The sequence below is a fragment of the Saccharomycodes ludwigii genome, chromosome VI (assembly GCF_020623625.1).
Source record: "Saccharomycodes ludwigii strain NBRC 1722 chromosome VI, whole genome shotgun sequence".
Taxonomy (NCBI): domain Eukaryota; kingdom Fungi; phylum Ascomycota; class Saccharomycetes; order Saccharomycodales; family Saccharomycodaceae; genus Saccharomycodes; species Saccharomycodes ludwigii.
The window spans coordinates 926,563-940,595 of NC_060205.1; the positions used below are offsets into that span (position 1 = coordinate 926,563).

General features: G+C 31.3%; 2 protein-coding genes across 2 annotated transcripts; one reads left to right on the forward strand and one right to left on the reverse strand.

Moving 5' to 3' along the window:
• Positions 1-407: 407 nt before the first annotated feature.
• On the reverse strand, positions 408-7,877 carry DNA2 (bifunctional ATP-dependent DNA helicase/ssDNA endodeoxyribonuclease DNA2; the record flags this gene model as incomplete). The annotated part of the gene is made up of 2 exons (XM_046079674.1): positions 408-4,763; positions 6,000-7,877. 2 exons carry the CDS (start codon positions 7,875-7,877, stop codon positions 408-410), a joined length of 6,234 nt encoding a protein of 2,077 aa, XP_045933303.1.
• Positions 7,878-8,930: 1,053 nt separating this feature from the next.
• On the forward strand, positions 8,931-13,751 carry MHP1 (Mhp1p; the record flags this gene model as incomplete). The annotated part of the gene is made up of 1 exon (XM_046079675.1): positions 8,931-13,751. The coding sequence occupies one exon, from the start codon at positions 8,931-8,933 to the stop codon at positions 13,749-13,751; it is 4,821 nt and encodes a 1,606-aa protein (XP_045933304.1).
• Positions 13,752-14,033: the final 282 nt, after the last annotated feature.

Here is a 14,033-nt window from a genome sequence, read left to right on the forward strand (position 1 = left end):
CACTGCCACGAATAACAACGACAACGACAACGACAACAACAACAACAAATGAAAAAATAAAATTAAAATTAAACGTTGTTGGGAAACTCCGAACAAAAGTTTAAAAATTAAAAAAGTTATAAAAGGGGGCAGAGAATAGCACTGGGATATGATACATTTATACAGGAAAGAATAGACAGTAAAAGCAAGTAGAAAGAAAGAAAGTAAACAGAACAGAAGGAAATACAGAGAGAAAATTAAATATTAACAACTTCTTTTGTTCTAGTCTTTGGAGGGCTTCTATTATTATCTTATCGCATACGAAATCACGCACTTTCATAAAAACTCAAAAAAATCCCTCTAAATTCTCGGCATTCAATATTACTGATATTACCGAAAACTTTCCGAATTCAACAATTAACATCAAATTAATTATACTCACTCAAAATGTCCTTTATAATCGGTTTATTTTTCACAAACTTAGAATCCTTACCAATTTTGTTATTAGCCACCACTAGTGGTTTGGATTTGTCTCTTTTCCTTTTTTTGGTATCTACAGTTCCAACATTTGCACCATCACAACAATAACTTTGTGCCCAATAAGAATTTGTGTCTGCTAAATCTTGGTCTCTCAAATCATAAACCCAAGATTCATCTTGTAATAACTCGATTACAGATCTCATTGTCTTAATTCGATTTAAAGTTTTGATAGATCCAATTATGATTAACTTGCTTTTTGCTCTCGTAATCGCCACATTGATTCTTTCCCAATCCGCTAGTAATTTTCCTGGGTTTAACTCCACATTATTTCTTACCATACTGATAATAACACATTCCTTGTCTCTACCCTGATATTGATCCGCTGTTAATATTTCTAAATTTCGGTACCTTTCCTCCTGGAACTCATGTTTCAACAGCTTTAATTGACCTCTATATAAACTCATTAATCCTATGTCCTTCAAATCCAATGAGTTATCGTTACTATTTAGTCTTGATACAATCTCTTTAATTAACAAACTTTCACCCCTATTTTTAATATCATCTCCTACAACAATTTCATGAAATAAATTTAGTGTTACCAAGTCATAATTTATGAAAACAACTTTCCTCTCATTATCCAATATCCAATCATCAATCCAGCTAACTCCACATTTAGGTAATTCGTCTAATTTTCGGTTTTTATTAACCGAATTCCCACATTTCAATTTCCCACTGTAAATCAACGTGTTAGATAATTTCATAATATCTTCGTTCATCCTATATTGATATGTCAACATTTTACAGCTAGAAGGATGTTTATCGTACAAGGCTTTAAACAAGCTCATTTCCAACCCCTCTCTTTTCGCCTCTTCGTCTTTTATTAAGGGTGGCAATTGATAGTGATCCCCGACTAAAATAAATTTCTCTGCAAGTTGCAAAGGACCAATGGCAATAGGCAAAGATAATTGACTAGCTTCATCCAATATACAATAATCAAATAAAAAACCCCTGCCATTTTCTTCCTCTCCCACAACAGACTTGGAAAGGCTCCAATCTTGAATCCCCAAAGATGTTACAGCCACAACATTACTTTCAAAATATGCACTTTCCAACTCTTGCAGATTTTTAAACTTTTTATTGTGAGGTGAAAATTTTTTGGTTTCGACGTGTAATTTATTTAAACTTCCTAATCTCAATATACTCATATCTTCAATCAACGAGCCATAATCTTTCATAAATTTGATCAAAATATTATCTACAGCAGAATGTGTATATGAACTTAATAATACTCTTTTCTTATTCTCAAATATTAATGTTTTTATTAATTCACATATAACCGTCGTTTTTCCAGTACCAGGCATCCCCAATATCAAAGAATACAAATCACATGATAAGCTCGCTTTTATAGCCAGCTGTTGGTCCGCATTAAATTTGTCCCAGTTTATATTTGCAAAACTTATTTTAGAAGCATTATTAAAAGTAGGCATAGACGAATTAATCACAATATCTTTTAGTTTAAGTAAATTATTAGAAAACAAATTCAATAGATTAAATCTGGCCAACGATAATCCAATGCCTATCTCATTTTTATCGACCCTATAAGTCACTGGTCGGACATGTGTAGGCAACCTGCTCTGTAATTTACTCATATTCGTATTGGTCATTAAAATAATATCTCGTTCTGTATCAATAATATCAAACAATGTCCCATTACATAAATAGAAATGCCCCATTTCATCACTTAGTATTACATGATCACCTTTGCTTAACTTTAAATTAATTTTTCCATCTTGCAATTTTGAGTTATAGTGTAGTCTTAACTTATACGCCTGTAATTTACTTAAATACTCATTTTTAATAATGGTCAACCCATTTAAACAAGTACCCCTTTTTACCTTTTTTTCATTACCATCTAATAAAAACATTTCCTGGTTCATACGATTGATACTCCTCTCCTCCTTATTAATTAAAGTGTTAAACTTGTGGAAAAAACGCATTTCATTGTCCTTCATATTTTTGGTCATTTCATTCGCAAATTCCTTGGTAACCAGCAAATTTTCAAAATTTTTGGTATTTTTCTCAAAATCTTCCAATTTACTTAAAATTGTGCATTCTTTATTACAATAGCAATTTTCACACTTTTCTGAACCAGTTGTTAAAACAGATGGTAAATTTAAGGTGAGATTTTTCTTGGGATCCAAATATTGACTAATCAAATTCCTATTATTAAATATATGCTTCAATTCCATGAGGTTAACAATATGCCTAGTAATAGTCTTACCTTCCACATAACACAAAAGAAATTGGTTGCAGTTCTCATTTTCATATCGATCCTTAAACAGTAATGTGTATAATGACCCCTGGGCAACATGTGCATTTGAAACGTACTTCCCACTTTTGATTTCCAAGGGAATTGGAAGTGGAGAGTTGCACAGTAATGTCACATCTATAACCCCCTTGATACCTAATACTGGTGACCAAATCTTTTCTTCAACTTCTAAGACATCTGAGATATGAAAGTAATCCTGTATATTGGATCCAGTAACTCTGATGGAACCTCCCTGATTATAATAGTTTTTTATAAACTCTAAGATGTATGGGACATATCTTTTCATTATTTCTTCTTTAAGTTCAAGCAAGTCCTCAACACCACAACATAGTAGCATCCGCTGATAACTAATTAACAATTCATCTAAAAAATCATTGTTTATGGTTTCCATATTTATATCTGTGTTATTTGGTTTCCCATCTACATAAAGTAACATTTTTTGGAACAATTCATGAACAATAATACCCAAAAGCATAGTAAGGCTGGGTTCCCCGGGCAAGGAAAATAATTCATTTATAATTGTTCTCCTATTACATTCAATTGAACTACCGATAATAGTGGCTGTTAACAAAATATCCGGGTTCATAATTAACAACAAATCATTATCACGATCCATAACAAATTTTCTTTGTCCCTCTAGCTGTCTCAATTGGTTTTCATTAACTTTCTCAATCTTTACGATATGGATTACATTGCCCTTATGGAATTGAATGCCATCAAGCAACCAAAAATTGTTGACTTCCACAGTGAATACGTTTGTTTTATTATCAATGCACATCAACTCAACACATTTTTGAAATTTAATATCTACAGTGCTTTTAATTTGCACAATAACTAATCTCCTGAACCATTTAAAGTTTGTCTTACCATTATTACCCGTTTCAAAATCGATATCAACTGTATACCCTGGAATTGAACTGTATTTAGCCAACTCGACCCATTCAGGTTTGATTGTAGTTAGCTCTTCTTTTTCGGTCTTACTTAACGGGTAAGTTTTGTTTCTTTTGTAAATAGTTTCCAATTTTCTTTGGGTCAATAAATTTTCTATATCATCAATTAATGAATCTTCGTTAGAACCATCAGCTAAATGGCTTTCATTACTTTCATCTTGAACATATGGTTCAATAGATGGAAGTGGTTCGCTTTTCAAATTATTTGTTGTAAGATTATATTCGTGTGACCAGCTGTCATCGCCTAATATACTCAGCAACTCTTGTTCTAACTCTTCTTTATTTGTCTTTTTGGTGATCCCAATGGTATCTACGGAAGTAGTGATGTCGGCATTTTTATTTTTTTTGGGGGATGAGGTTCTATTTTGTAAGGGTGATGTAAATATTTTTTCTGGAGAAGAGTTGATCTTATTTATTGCCAGTTTTTGTGGTTCATTTATTGTACTATTTCCCATATCAGTTTGAAGTTCGTCTATTATATCATCTATATCCTTATCAAAATCATTAATATTTATATTATTCCTTTCTGTATATACACTGCCCTTGTTCCTTGTTGGTGAATTTCTTCTAGCACGTTCAAAGGAACTATTAGGTGATGAGGAAATATTTTTCAAATTTAAAACACTGCTGTACTTTTGGTTAACAATGGGAATCTTTTTTTTGTTAGGCTTTTCATCAAATTCTTCATAATTGATAGTAAAATTATGGGATGCACTAATACTTTGTTTATTTTTTAATGATCTTGTCTTGGTTGGCATTACTTTAAGCTCCTTTTCATATATAAAATTTAAAGGATCATTTTTTCTGTTGATGGGTGAGTATTTCCATATAATGCTATGATCCAAGTCTTCATCATACTTTTTACTACTATCGCTATTACTATTATTATTACTACTACTACTACTACTACTACTACTACTACTACTACTACTACTACCACCGCTATTATTGTTATCAGCAGTAGTAGCAGCATCATTGCTACCGTTGTAACTAAAAGTTGAAGCATTTTCTACAGACGCTTTATTCTCTTTCAAATTAGTAATTTTTAATAAAGTTTTCTTTTCAGTTCTAATTGTGGCTTCGGGTACAAATGCTTGTTTTAATGTATTTTTCGGTTGGAAAAATGTATATTTGTGTTCTTTTTTTTTTTTCACTGGGTGTATATTAGTATCATGGTCAGTTGGATTTGACATTCGAATATATGATTGCTGGAACTATAAAATACCGTTCAATATTTATAGATAGATACGTGAAGTAACTTTTAATGAGATAAGTTTATAATTACTTGTTTGTTATCAATACTTTCACCTGGTTTTATTTGACACTTTATATTACTGAACCGAAAGATTCTGTGGATAACTTTGATTATATAAGCAAACAAAAATAGAAACATAAATATTGGGTAAAACGTCAATATCCGAAATTGTTCATGTCCGAAATTAGTTGAAATATCTTGTGCCGAATAAAATGGACGAGTTTACACAACACAAGTAAAAAAAAAAAAAATATATAGGCCAATGTTATAAAAGCTAAGGCCTAATCAAATGCTGAAGATCAAAGAAGTTATGATGTTAAATAATAAAATAAAAGGATTATTTTTTTATATATATACGTAATGTTTATAGAAGAGAAAAAGAGTATTAATGTTACCAATATACCAGTTATGCCCCAAAAATGGTGATATTATTTACACTGTCTATACACTCCCAATTAGCGGGTGAAAGAGAGAGGGGGGGGATAATAAATTAAACTGTTAATATGAGATAAATTAAATTTAAAAAAAAAAAAAAAAAGAACAAAGTGGGAGAAATCCCGTAAATGAATTCAAATAAAACATTACGTATCATTCACGTTTATTGAAATGAAGAAAAAGGCAATTACGAATGTCACATCGATCTTTAATTAGCTCTACAGGGCATAAAGTATTAGAAGAGCCTTCGGTATCCTATATAGAAAAAAAGGATGGATATGTAAAAAATTCAAATGTTAAATGCATGAAATGAATTTGTTATATGTTAGTAAAAAATATATTCTAGGAAGACATGAAAAATAGAAAAAAAAAAAAAAAAAAAAAAAAAGTATAATAATTGCTTCCAAAAGCAAATAGAAAAGTGACACAGCACTAAAAAAAAAAAAAAAAAAAAAAAGAAAACAAATCTAAAATTATTTTTCTAGACAGTCTAGCTTTTAAAATTATCCATTTATATTTTATTTTCCTCTTTTTTTCATCCAAATTTATAATATTTCTTTAGTTTACGAACCTTAAAATCGACTTGAGCAATGATTGTCTCATTGACCAACTCATTAAAGTTAGCCTTTTTTGCTGTATCTTCAGTATCATTATATACTACTTTTGGTCTCGATCCAGGGCCCTGATTTAGATCTGGTGCAAGAATATTGTGGGTAGGAAAAGAATATTTAGATAATAGAGGCTTTGACAACTTTTTATTTTGAGTAGCATTAAGTATATTGAGATCTTTATTAGCATTTTCAATATTTTGATTACTGGACAATGTTAAGTTACTTTGAATAACGTTTTCCCTCGCTATTTGTATATCATCTGTGTATCTAGCAGTATTATTATTTTCAGCAGAGAGATTTAGGCCTTTTTTGTTCATTTTCAGTTTCCTTACCTGCTTATTATAGACATTTTTGCCAGTCTCAATTTTTGCAACTCTGTTTTTGGTGTTTCCAGTAACGTTATTCATGGCTGCATATGTAGCCTTCACATTATCTTGTAAATTTCCGTCTAAGCCTTCATTATGAACAGGTCTCCCACTGTTTTGCATCTGAGTATTTTTGTCAATTAAATTTGTAATGTACGCTTTCGAAATATCTTTTGCTTTTGTATTATTTCTTAAATCATGCAATCTTTCTCTAGTAGCATTTAAATTGTTGTTTTCTCTAGTATCAGTGGTAAAAGAAGTTGTTTTAGCCTTTTTTAAGGACATTTCCTCTACAAGTTTCAATTTATTCTTCCTGTCCGAATCTACTTTGATAATTAAATTATCGAAAAGCTTTGTAGTATGATTAACAAAATCTTTTTTTTTTTGTTCAAATAATTCTTTATTAATCGCACTTGTATCTAGTTCTCCTTTGTTAATTTTTGCTTGTAATTTCATAAAATCAGCTTTGAATCTCATCATTATGCGACTTAGTTCCATGGTGATACTCATTGATGACGAACGCTGATTATCCTCCGGTGTAAATGTTTTTAATTCTTCTTTCTTTTTTCCCTCATCCTCCTTTGCTACCTCCACTACATTTTCTTCTTCCTCATATTCGCCATCAGTTTCTTCTTCACTTGAAGATACCTTTAAAATTAGGTCATCAGCCCACTTTGGTCTAGAAAAAAAAACATTTCTGCGTTTTTTATGCATATTGGTTGTATAATCACCATTATTACTTGACAAGGTGGTTGGAACAATATTAGGAAGATGATCGACTTTATTTTTAATATTATCATTTATAATGTTACTTGTAATGTTAGTGTTGTCAACATGGTCATTACCTCTATCCTGATCTATATTAATAATATCGTTTCCGCGATTTATACTATTTTTTTGTGCAAGATTTTCATTTTTTATTCTATTTGGATAATTTTCAATATCATAATCCTTCTCTATAACATGTTCTTTTCCTAACTCTGTCTTTTTTATGATTTTTGGAGGAATATTTTTTGAGACCCTTTCCGGAAGTTTTTGCACAGGAAAAATCAATTCGCCAAAAAGATCATCTAAAAACTCTTTATTTATGTGATATCTATAAATTAAATCCACATAACTAACTTTCATAGTATTTAGTAGTTGTAAGCATAAATCTAACTCGTTATTTTCAATAAGGCACTTAATATAATCACTTTTAGGTTTCCCTATGGTATTATCCTCTGCATTAGGTTTTGTTTTTATAACAGATACATTTTTCACGTTATGTTTTTCAGAAGCTGTAATTTCATCATTTAATTTGCAAGAACTTGGTTGTGATGTGGATTTATCTATTGTAGCTTGTAAATTTGGGGGAAATGAGTTTAATAAAATTGATTCAGACAAGGAGTTATTTATCATGGATGTATTTTTATATTCTGGGCTTTTAAATTCCAAACTTGTATCATTGAATTCTGAAGTGGCAGATTTTTGCATATTTGAATATTTGTGAGTTGAAGGAGGAAAAATTTTAGTATTATTTTTTTTTTTGGTTTTCTGATGCATTTTAGATTTTTATTTTTATTTTTAAATGTATTCCTAGATGTACCCATGTTTATTGATTTTAATATGATCTTTGTTGAGTTTTAATTTAATTTTATTTTATTGTTATAAAGGAGAATTAATATTGTTGATATTTGATTTGAATAAGATACAATGTAAAATTATAAATTGAAAAGAAAATATATACAATTTATTTCATTTTACACGAAACAGATGATTTGTCTGTATCGTATAAAATGATATATATATATAATTTGCTCCCTAAATTTCCTTTTAAAGTAGAATTGAATTGAATTATAAGTTACAATGCCGTATAATAAAAGTAAAATAAATAAATAAATAAATAAATAAATAAATAAACAAAGCGTCATACAACAAAAAGTTGTTTTTGTATTTATTGATATTGTAATTTTATTGGATAAAATAATTTACTGCTTTCTTTCTTTCTTTCTTTCTTTCTTTCTACGGTGACTTCTGTGCTTTATCAAATAGCATATATTTGTATTTTGTTAAACGTTTATAAAATCCACAGAATTATTTATTTTATAGCCAAACAAGGAAAAAAGAAAGAGTTTACAATATATAAATTTAAATAAACAAGAGATAAAACAATATAATATAATATAAATTATATATATATAGTCATATATTCATAATTGCCCCTCTTCTTTTATTTTCCTTTAAAGAGAACAAATCAGCTAATAATTAATATAAGAAAAATAACTAAAACTATAATAAAAGTCTGATTAAATTATACAATCAAATAACCAAAGAAAACAAAGCGACCATTCCTTTTATTTATTTTTCTTCTTTTTAAGTACATATTTTTGTGCGTTATAAACATCTAATTATATATATATAACTTCTTTATCCTTTTTATTTTATATTTTTTTTTTTTTTTTACTTTTTATCGACCAACCCATTCATAAAAGGCTAACAGAAAAGAAAAGATAAAAAAAAAAAAAAGAAAAAAATAATAAAATAAAAATGTCTAATAATACTGAAAAAAGAAAGAAAGAATTGCTAAATGAAATTGGGGATAAATTAAACGTTGATTGGCTTTTAAGAGAAAAATCAAGCGATATAGGCATACATCATCATCCTTATCATAACACCAATGATGACAAAACCAAGACTTCCGCCACTCACAGTTACCAATCTAATAATAATTCATCAGTTGATGAGAAACCCACTTCCCATATTTCTAGTAAAGACTCGAACGAGATTCCTACTACATTAGAAAATAAAGATGTGAATGAGAATTATAATAGTAATAGGTTATATAGAAATGATACAAGGTTAGATAATTTTTCACCATTTGATTATAATTTGGCAAATATCGCTAAACATAATGATAATAACATTGATGCCGTCCCATTAAGAAGAACTAAGTCTTTATCTGTTAATTCTGCTGGCCATACTGAGAGGGTTCCCTATAATATAGCGCCGGTGCCTCCTACTACAAAAAAGAGAGGTTTTTTTAGAAGTTTATTTAGTAGACACAACAAGGAACATGAACATGAACATGAACATGAACATGAACACGAACATCAACAAGAAGAACGGAAATCCCCCGTACCATCCATGTCTAATAGAAGCAGATCTAACAGCATTAATAAAATGAACTCTTCAAAATATTCTGAAAACAAGAACATTAGTAAATCACATGATACGGCTTCAATCAAGAAATTTGACCCACCTGTAACTGGAAGCAACAATGGTCCTAATAATGTTGGCTCGACAAGATTGTACAAAGCGAGAACCACTGGTTCTGTTTCATTGAATGACGTTGATCCCAGGTTAGAAGAATTTTTACAATATTATAAAGCTAGAAATATGAAAAAATTAAAAGAGGAGGAAAATGAAGAAACAAGCAACAATGATAATATTAATGTTAAGAAACTTAAAGCTACTTTTCAACTAAATCCAAAGGATAATACTAGTAACAAGTTTCGTAATAAAAAATCCAATGTTGTAGATGCCAAAGGAAGGCCTATTCCACCGCATCCAGATAAACCTAAATTACCACCAGCTATTAACAGAAAATATTATATTTCCAATACTAGTAGTGATAGTAGCATAGGGGAAAATTCTTCGACAGATCATTATCATCATCATCATCACCCTCACCACCATCAGAACCATAGTCCTCATGGTTATGATCATCATGATATTAGAAACAATAACAGTGCTCGTAGTGATAGCAACATATCCACCGGTAGTGGTAATAGATTAACAAACAGATTATCCAGAACATTGTCTGGTAGAAGTAATAGTAATAACTCTAACCTCAACAGTGGCTCAGCTAAGACAACCAGCGGTACATCCAAGTTTGGTTCATTTTTAAGGAGAGTTACTTCTCATATAGAAGAGGAAGACGAAGACGATAATGATGCCGGTAGTGGCCAGAAAAGAAAACAAAGAAAAGAGTCGCAGCACCATGCTAGTACCGCTGATTCTAATTCAGATGACGATTATGACGATTATAGCGACTATAGTGACTACTCAATTTCTTCCTCATCTTCAGACAGTTCTTTATCTGATGAGGATAATGAAAATGATAGCACCAGCAGTAATCTCATACTTAAGGAGGGACTACCACCTGGTTTAGAAACGGTTAAACCATTAAAGAAAGTTTCATTTGCCATAAATACCTTTTTCAACGATCCACCTCAACAAATTTGTAGCAGAAACCCCAGAAAGGGCGAAGTGGAAATAAAACCTGATGGTAGCGTTGTTATTCATAGATTGACTCCAGAGGAAAAACGCAAGATTATGGAAACCGCCACTTGCGGTATTGTTATTGGTGGTACTGGTCCTTTGAAATTGTTAGATGATGAGGACGTTGATGCTCAAAAGGTGAATCCAAAAAAATTGGAGGAAAAAGCTCCTGAATCAATTCATGAGAAAGCAGATGTGCCATCTCCAACAACGGTTAATACAACGCCTACCACCACTGCTAATAATAATAACAAGACTCGTAAAAGTGCCGATGCTAAAGAAGAAGAGGAAGAAGAGGAAGTAGGTGTTTCCAAAACAGCTTCTGCAGTTAAGATTGATAAACCAATATTGACTAGACGTGCTGGCTCAGCTGTTTCTATGGCATCATTTTTATCTAGCGGCGGCGATGATGATGATGATAATTGCTTTGTTTATCCTCCACGCAATTTGAAGATAGCAAATGATATTTTATATACTAGATGTTGTCATCTACGTGAAATTCTACCCATACCGTCTATCATGAGACAGATTGTCAAAGGTAGTACTGATCCAATCCCGATGTTGCAAATGAGAAACCCTCGACCATCGATGATAGAAATTTTATCATTTAGTGATTTTATTAGTATTGCCCCAGTTTTATGTATTTCGCTAGATGGTATTTTTTTAAGTTGTGAAATGTTCAGGATTATTTTAGCCTCATTACAGTATAAACAAAACTTTGAGAAACTTTCACTAAGAAATACTCCATTAGATGAAGAAGGTTGGAAGAATTTATGTTATTTTATTTCGAAAAGTAGATCTTTGAAATGTATTAACTTGACCATGGTACCTGGTGCTCGTGTTAATGTACAAAAACCTTCTAGATCCTCTTTGAAATCCAACATAGTTAGGATGCAATGTAATATGAATAACAGGAGTGACCGTAATTGGAACTTGTTAACGGCAAGCATTGCTGGCAACAAATCGCACATAGAGGAAATTATTTTATCCGGTGCCAGAATGAGTTCGCTAGAGGAATTTAAAAATTTCATTGAAGTTGCTTGTATATATACTAAAAGATTAGGTCTAGCTTATAATGATTTAACATTTGATCAATGCTCGGCCCTGGCTAAATGGTTAGGTCAGTCTAGAGTTACTGGACTAGATGTTGGTTATAACAACCTATTTGGCAAGTTGTCCCCTTTCATTGACGTCATTTTGACTAAGATCAAAAATAAGAAAACAAACGAATTTAAATATCTATCCTTGAACTCTACGGAATTGGCCGTTGGTGAGAAGGATACCAGTAAAGACAGCGAAGTTATTAAACTATTAAATGCGCTATGCTATTGTGACAATTTAAAGTTTTTAGATTTATCCAACAACCCAAAATTATTTCCATACGGCACGCATTTTTTGACTGAAAGTTTACCGGTTTGTGTTAGTTTGGTAAGACTACATTTAGATTATAACGATATGGATCCAGCTTCTATAATTGCTATTGCTGAAGTTGTTCCCATATGTCGTACGTTAAGTTATTTGTCTTTGATTGGAAATAAATTAACTCCGATTTGTTGTTCTGCGCTAGCCAATGCAGCACGAAAGAGCAATTCCTTGATGAATTTGGATTTGGATTATGATGATGTGCCAAGTTCTGTAAGACAAAAGATGTCAGTTTATACTCTAAGAAACACGGAATTGCAAGTTAAGAAAATGAAGGTTAAAAATGCTTCTGGTTCAACTTACGAATATGCGACAGACACTGTTTCCAAACTACAAGAAGAATTAAACCATTTGTTAGCGAAAGGTGATCTCTCCGACGATGAAGCTTATAATAAAACAGCCAGTGAAGTTATCAGCAAAATAACCAACATTAGGAATGGGCTACAAAATGTTATTGAGAATTTGTTTAAATTAAGAATGACTAATGAATTAAATACTGAGGGCAAAGAGACATTGATTAGGCTATGCTTTATTGATTCATCCTTGGAAAAAGGTGCAGAATTGTTGTCAGACAAGCTAAAGAATACTTTCACTGACACTAAGGCTTCCGCTGGTAATAATGCCAGTATTCCTGATACTTCTAAGTCAATCTTCTTGCACACTATGGAGGAAGTTAAAAAGGGCCACGAACATTCTTTACCGGTGTTAACTGAAAATGATAGCAGTGTTTCAATGCGGAAACAAGGTACTGACTCTAGTACAGGTTTGAGAGCCTCATCCAAATTTAACTCACATCTCAATTTGTTTCCTTTTCAAAATTCATCCGGAACCAATTCTCCAACTTTGCAAACATTTGAACCAGACGAAGCAGTACATTTTGACGGGGATGCCAACAACAGTTCTCAAATTGCCTTAGATCAACTAAGGGAAGAGGGTAGCATTTTGAAGAAAACTACTGCGTTGATGAAAACTATGAAGGGGACTTCATGGTCAGATGAAATTAGTCAAAGCTTGAACAGCGCTTCCGATAGCATATCTTCTACTGACATCAAACAATTTATCTTGACACATGATGTGGGAAAGGTGATCGATTTGTTGAATCAATTGAAAAAAGAAGGTGTAGACTACAAAGAGTTGTTTAAAAAGAACGGAAATTCAAGTAATAATGAGGGGACCGAATTAACTAGTCAAAATGGTACCAACAAGGGAAGTCCAAATGACAGTACAACCAGTAATCCATCCAGTGTTGCGAATAAAGTAAGTTTGCCTACCAATACTAGCACCGATGCCAGTATTCATGTCAATACCGATACCAGTACCAATGTTAATACCGATGCTACTACTGATGTTAGTGCCGATACTAATGCCAATTCTAATACCAATTCTAATGCTAATGCTAATACTAATTCTAATATTAATTCTAATGACAATCTTACTACTGGAGATAGTAACACACATCTTAAAACTAATTCTGTTGCTGGATTGGATGCAATTTTGAAAGAAGACAGATCTAAATATCACGACTCAAATAGTGATGAGGACAGCGTTATTACTACTGACGATGAAGAACGGGATGCAAAAGACACACAAGACAACACTGATTTTGATAAAGCTTATGATCAAGTGCTAGACAAAATTGAAAGGGTCAGGACCAATAATAACTGAAATAGAATAATATTATTTTTTTTTGTTCTACTTTGAAATATGTTGAATTAAGACCTTATTCAACTCCTCATTCATTTTATTTCTCTTATGTTTTACTATGTTTGAATGTGCTCTTTTTTTTTTTTTCTTTTTTTTTAACTGGTTTATTACAATTTTAGATTATTAGGAACTTTTTTTATACTTATTTATTTTTTTATTTTACCCTAATGAATCCATAAAAATGGCGTTTACTTCAATTATGATCATATTATCATACATGTATATTTATTATTATTATTATTA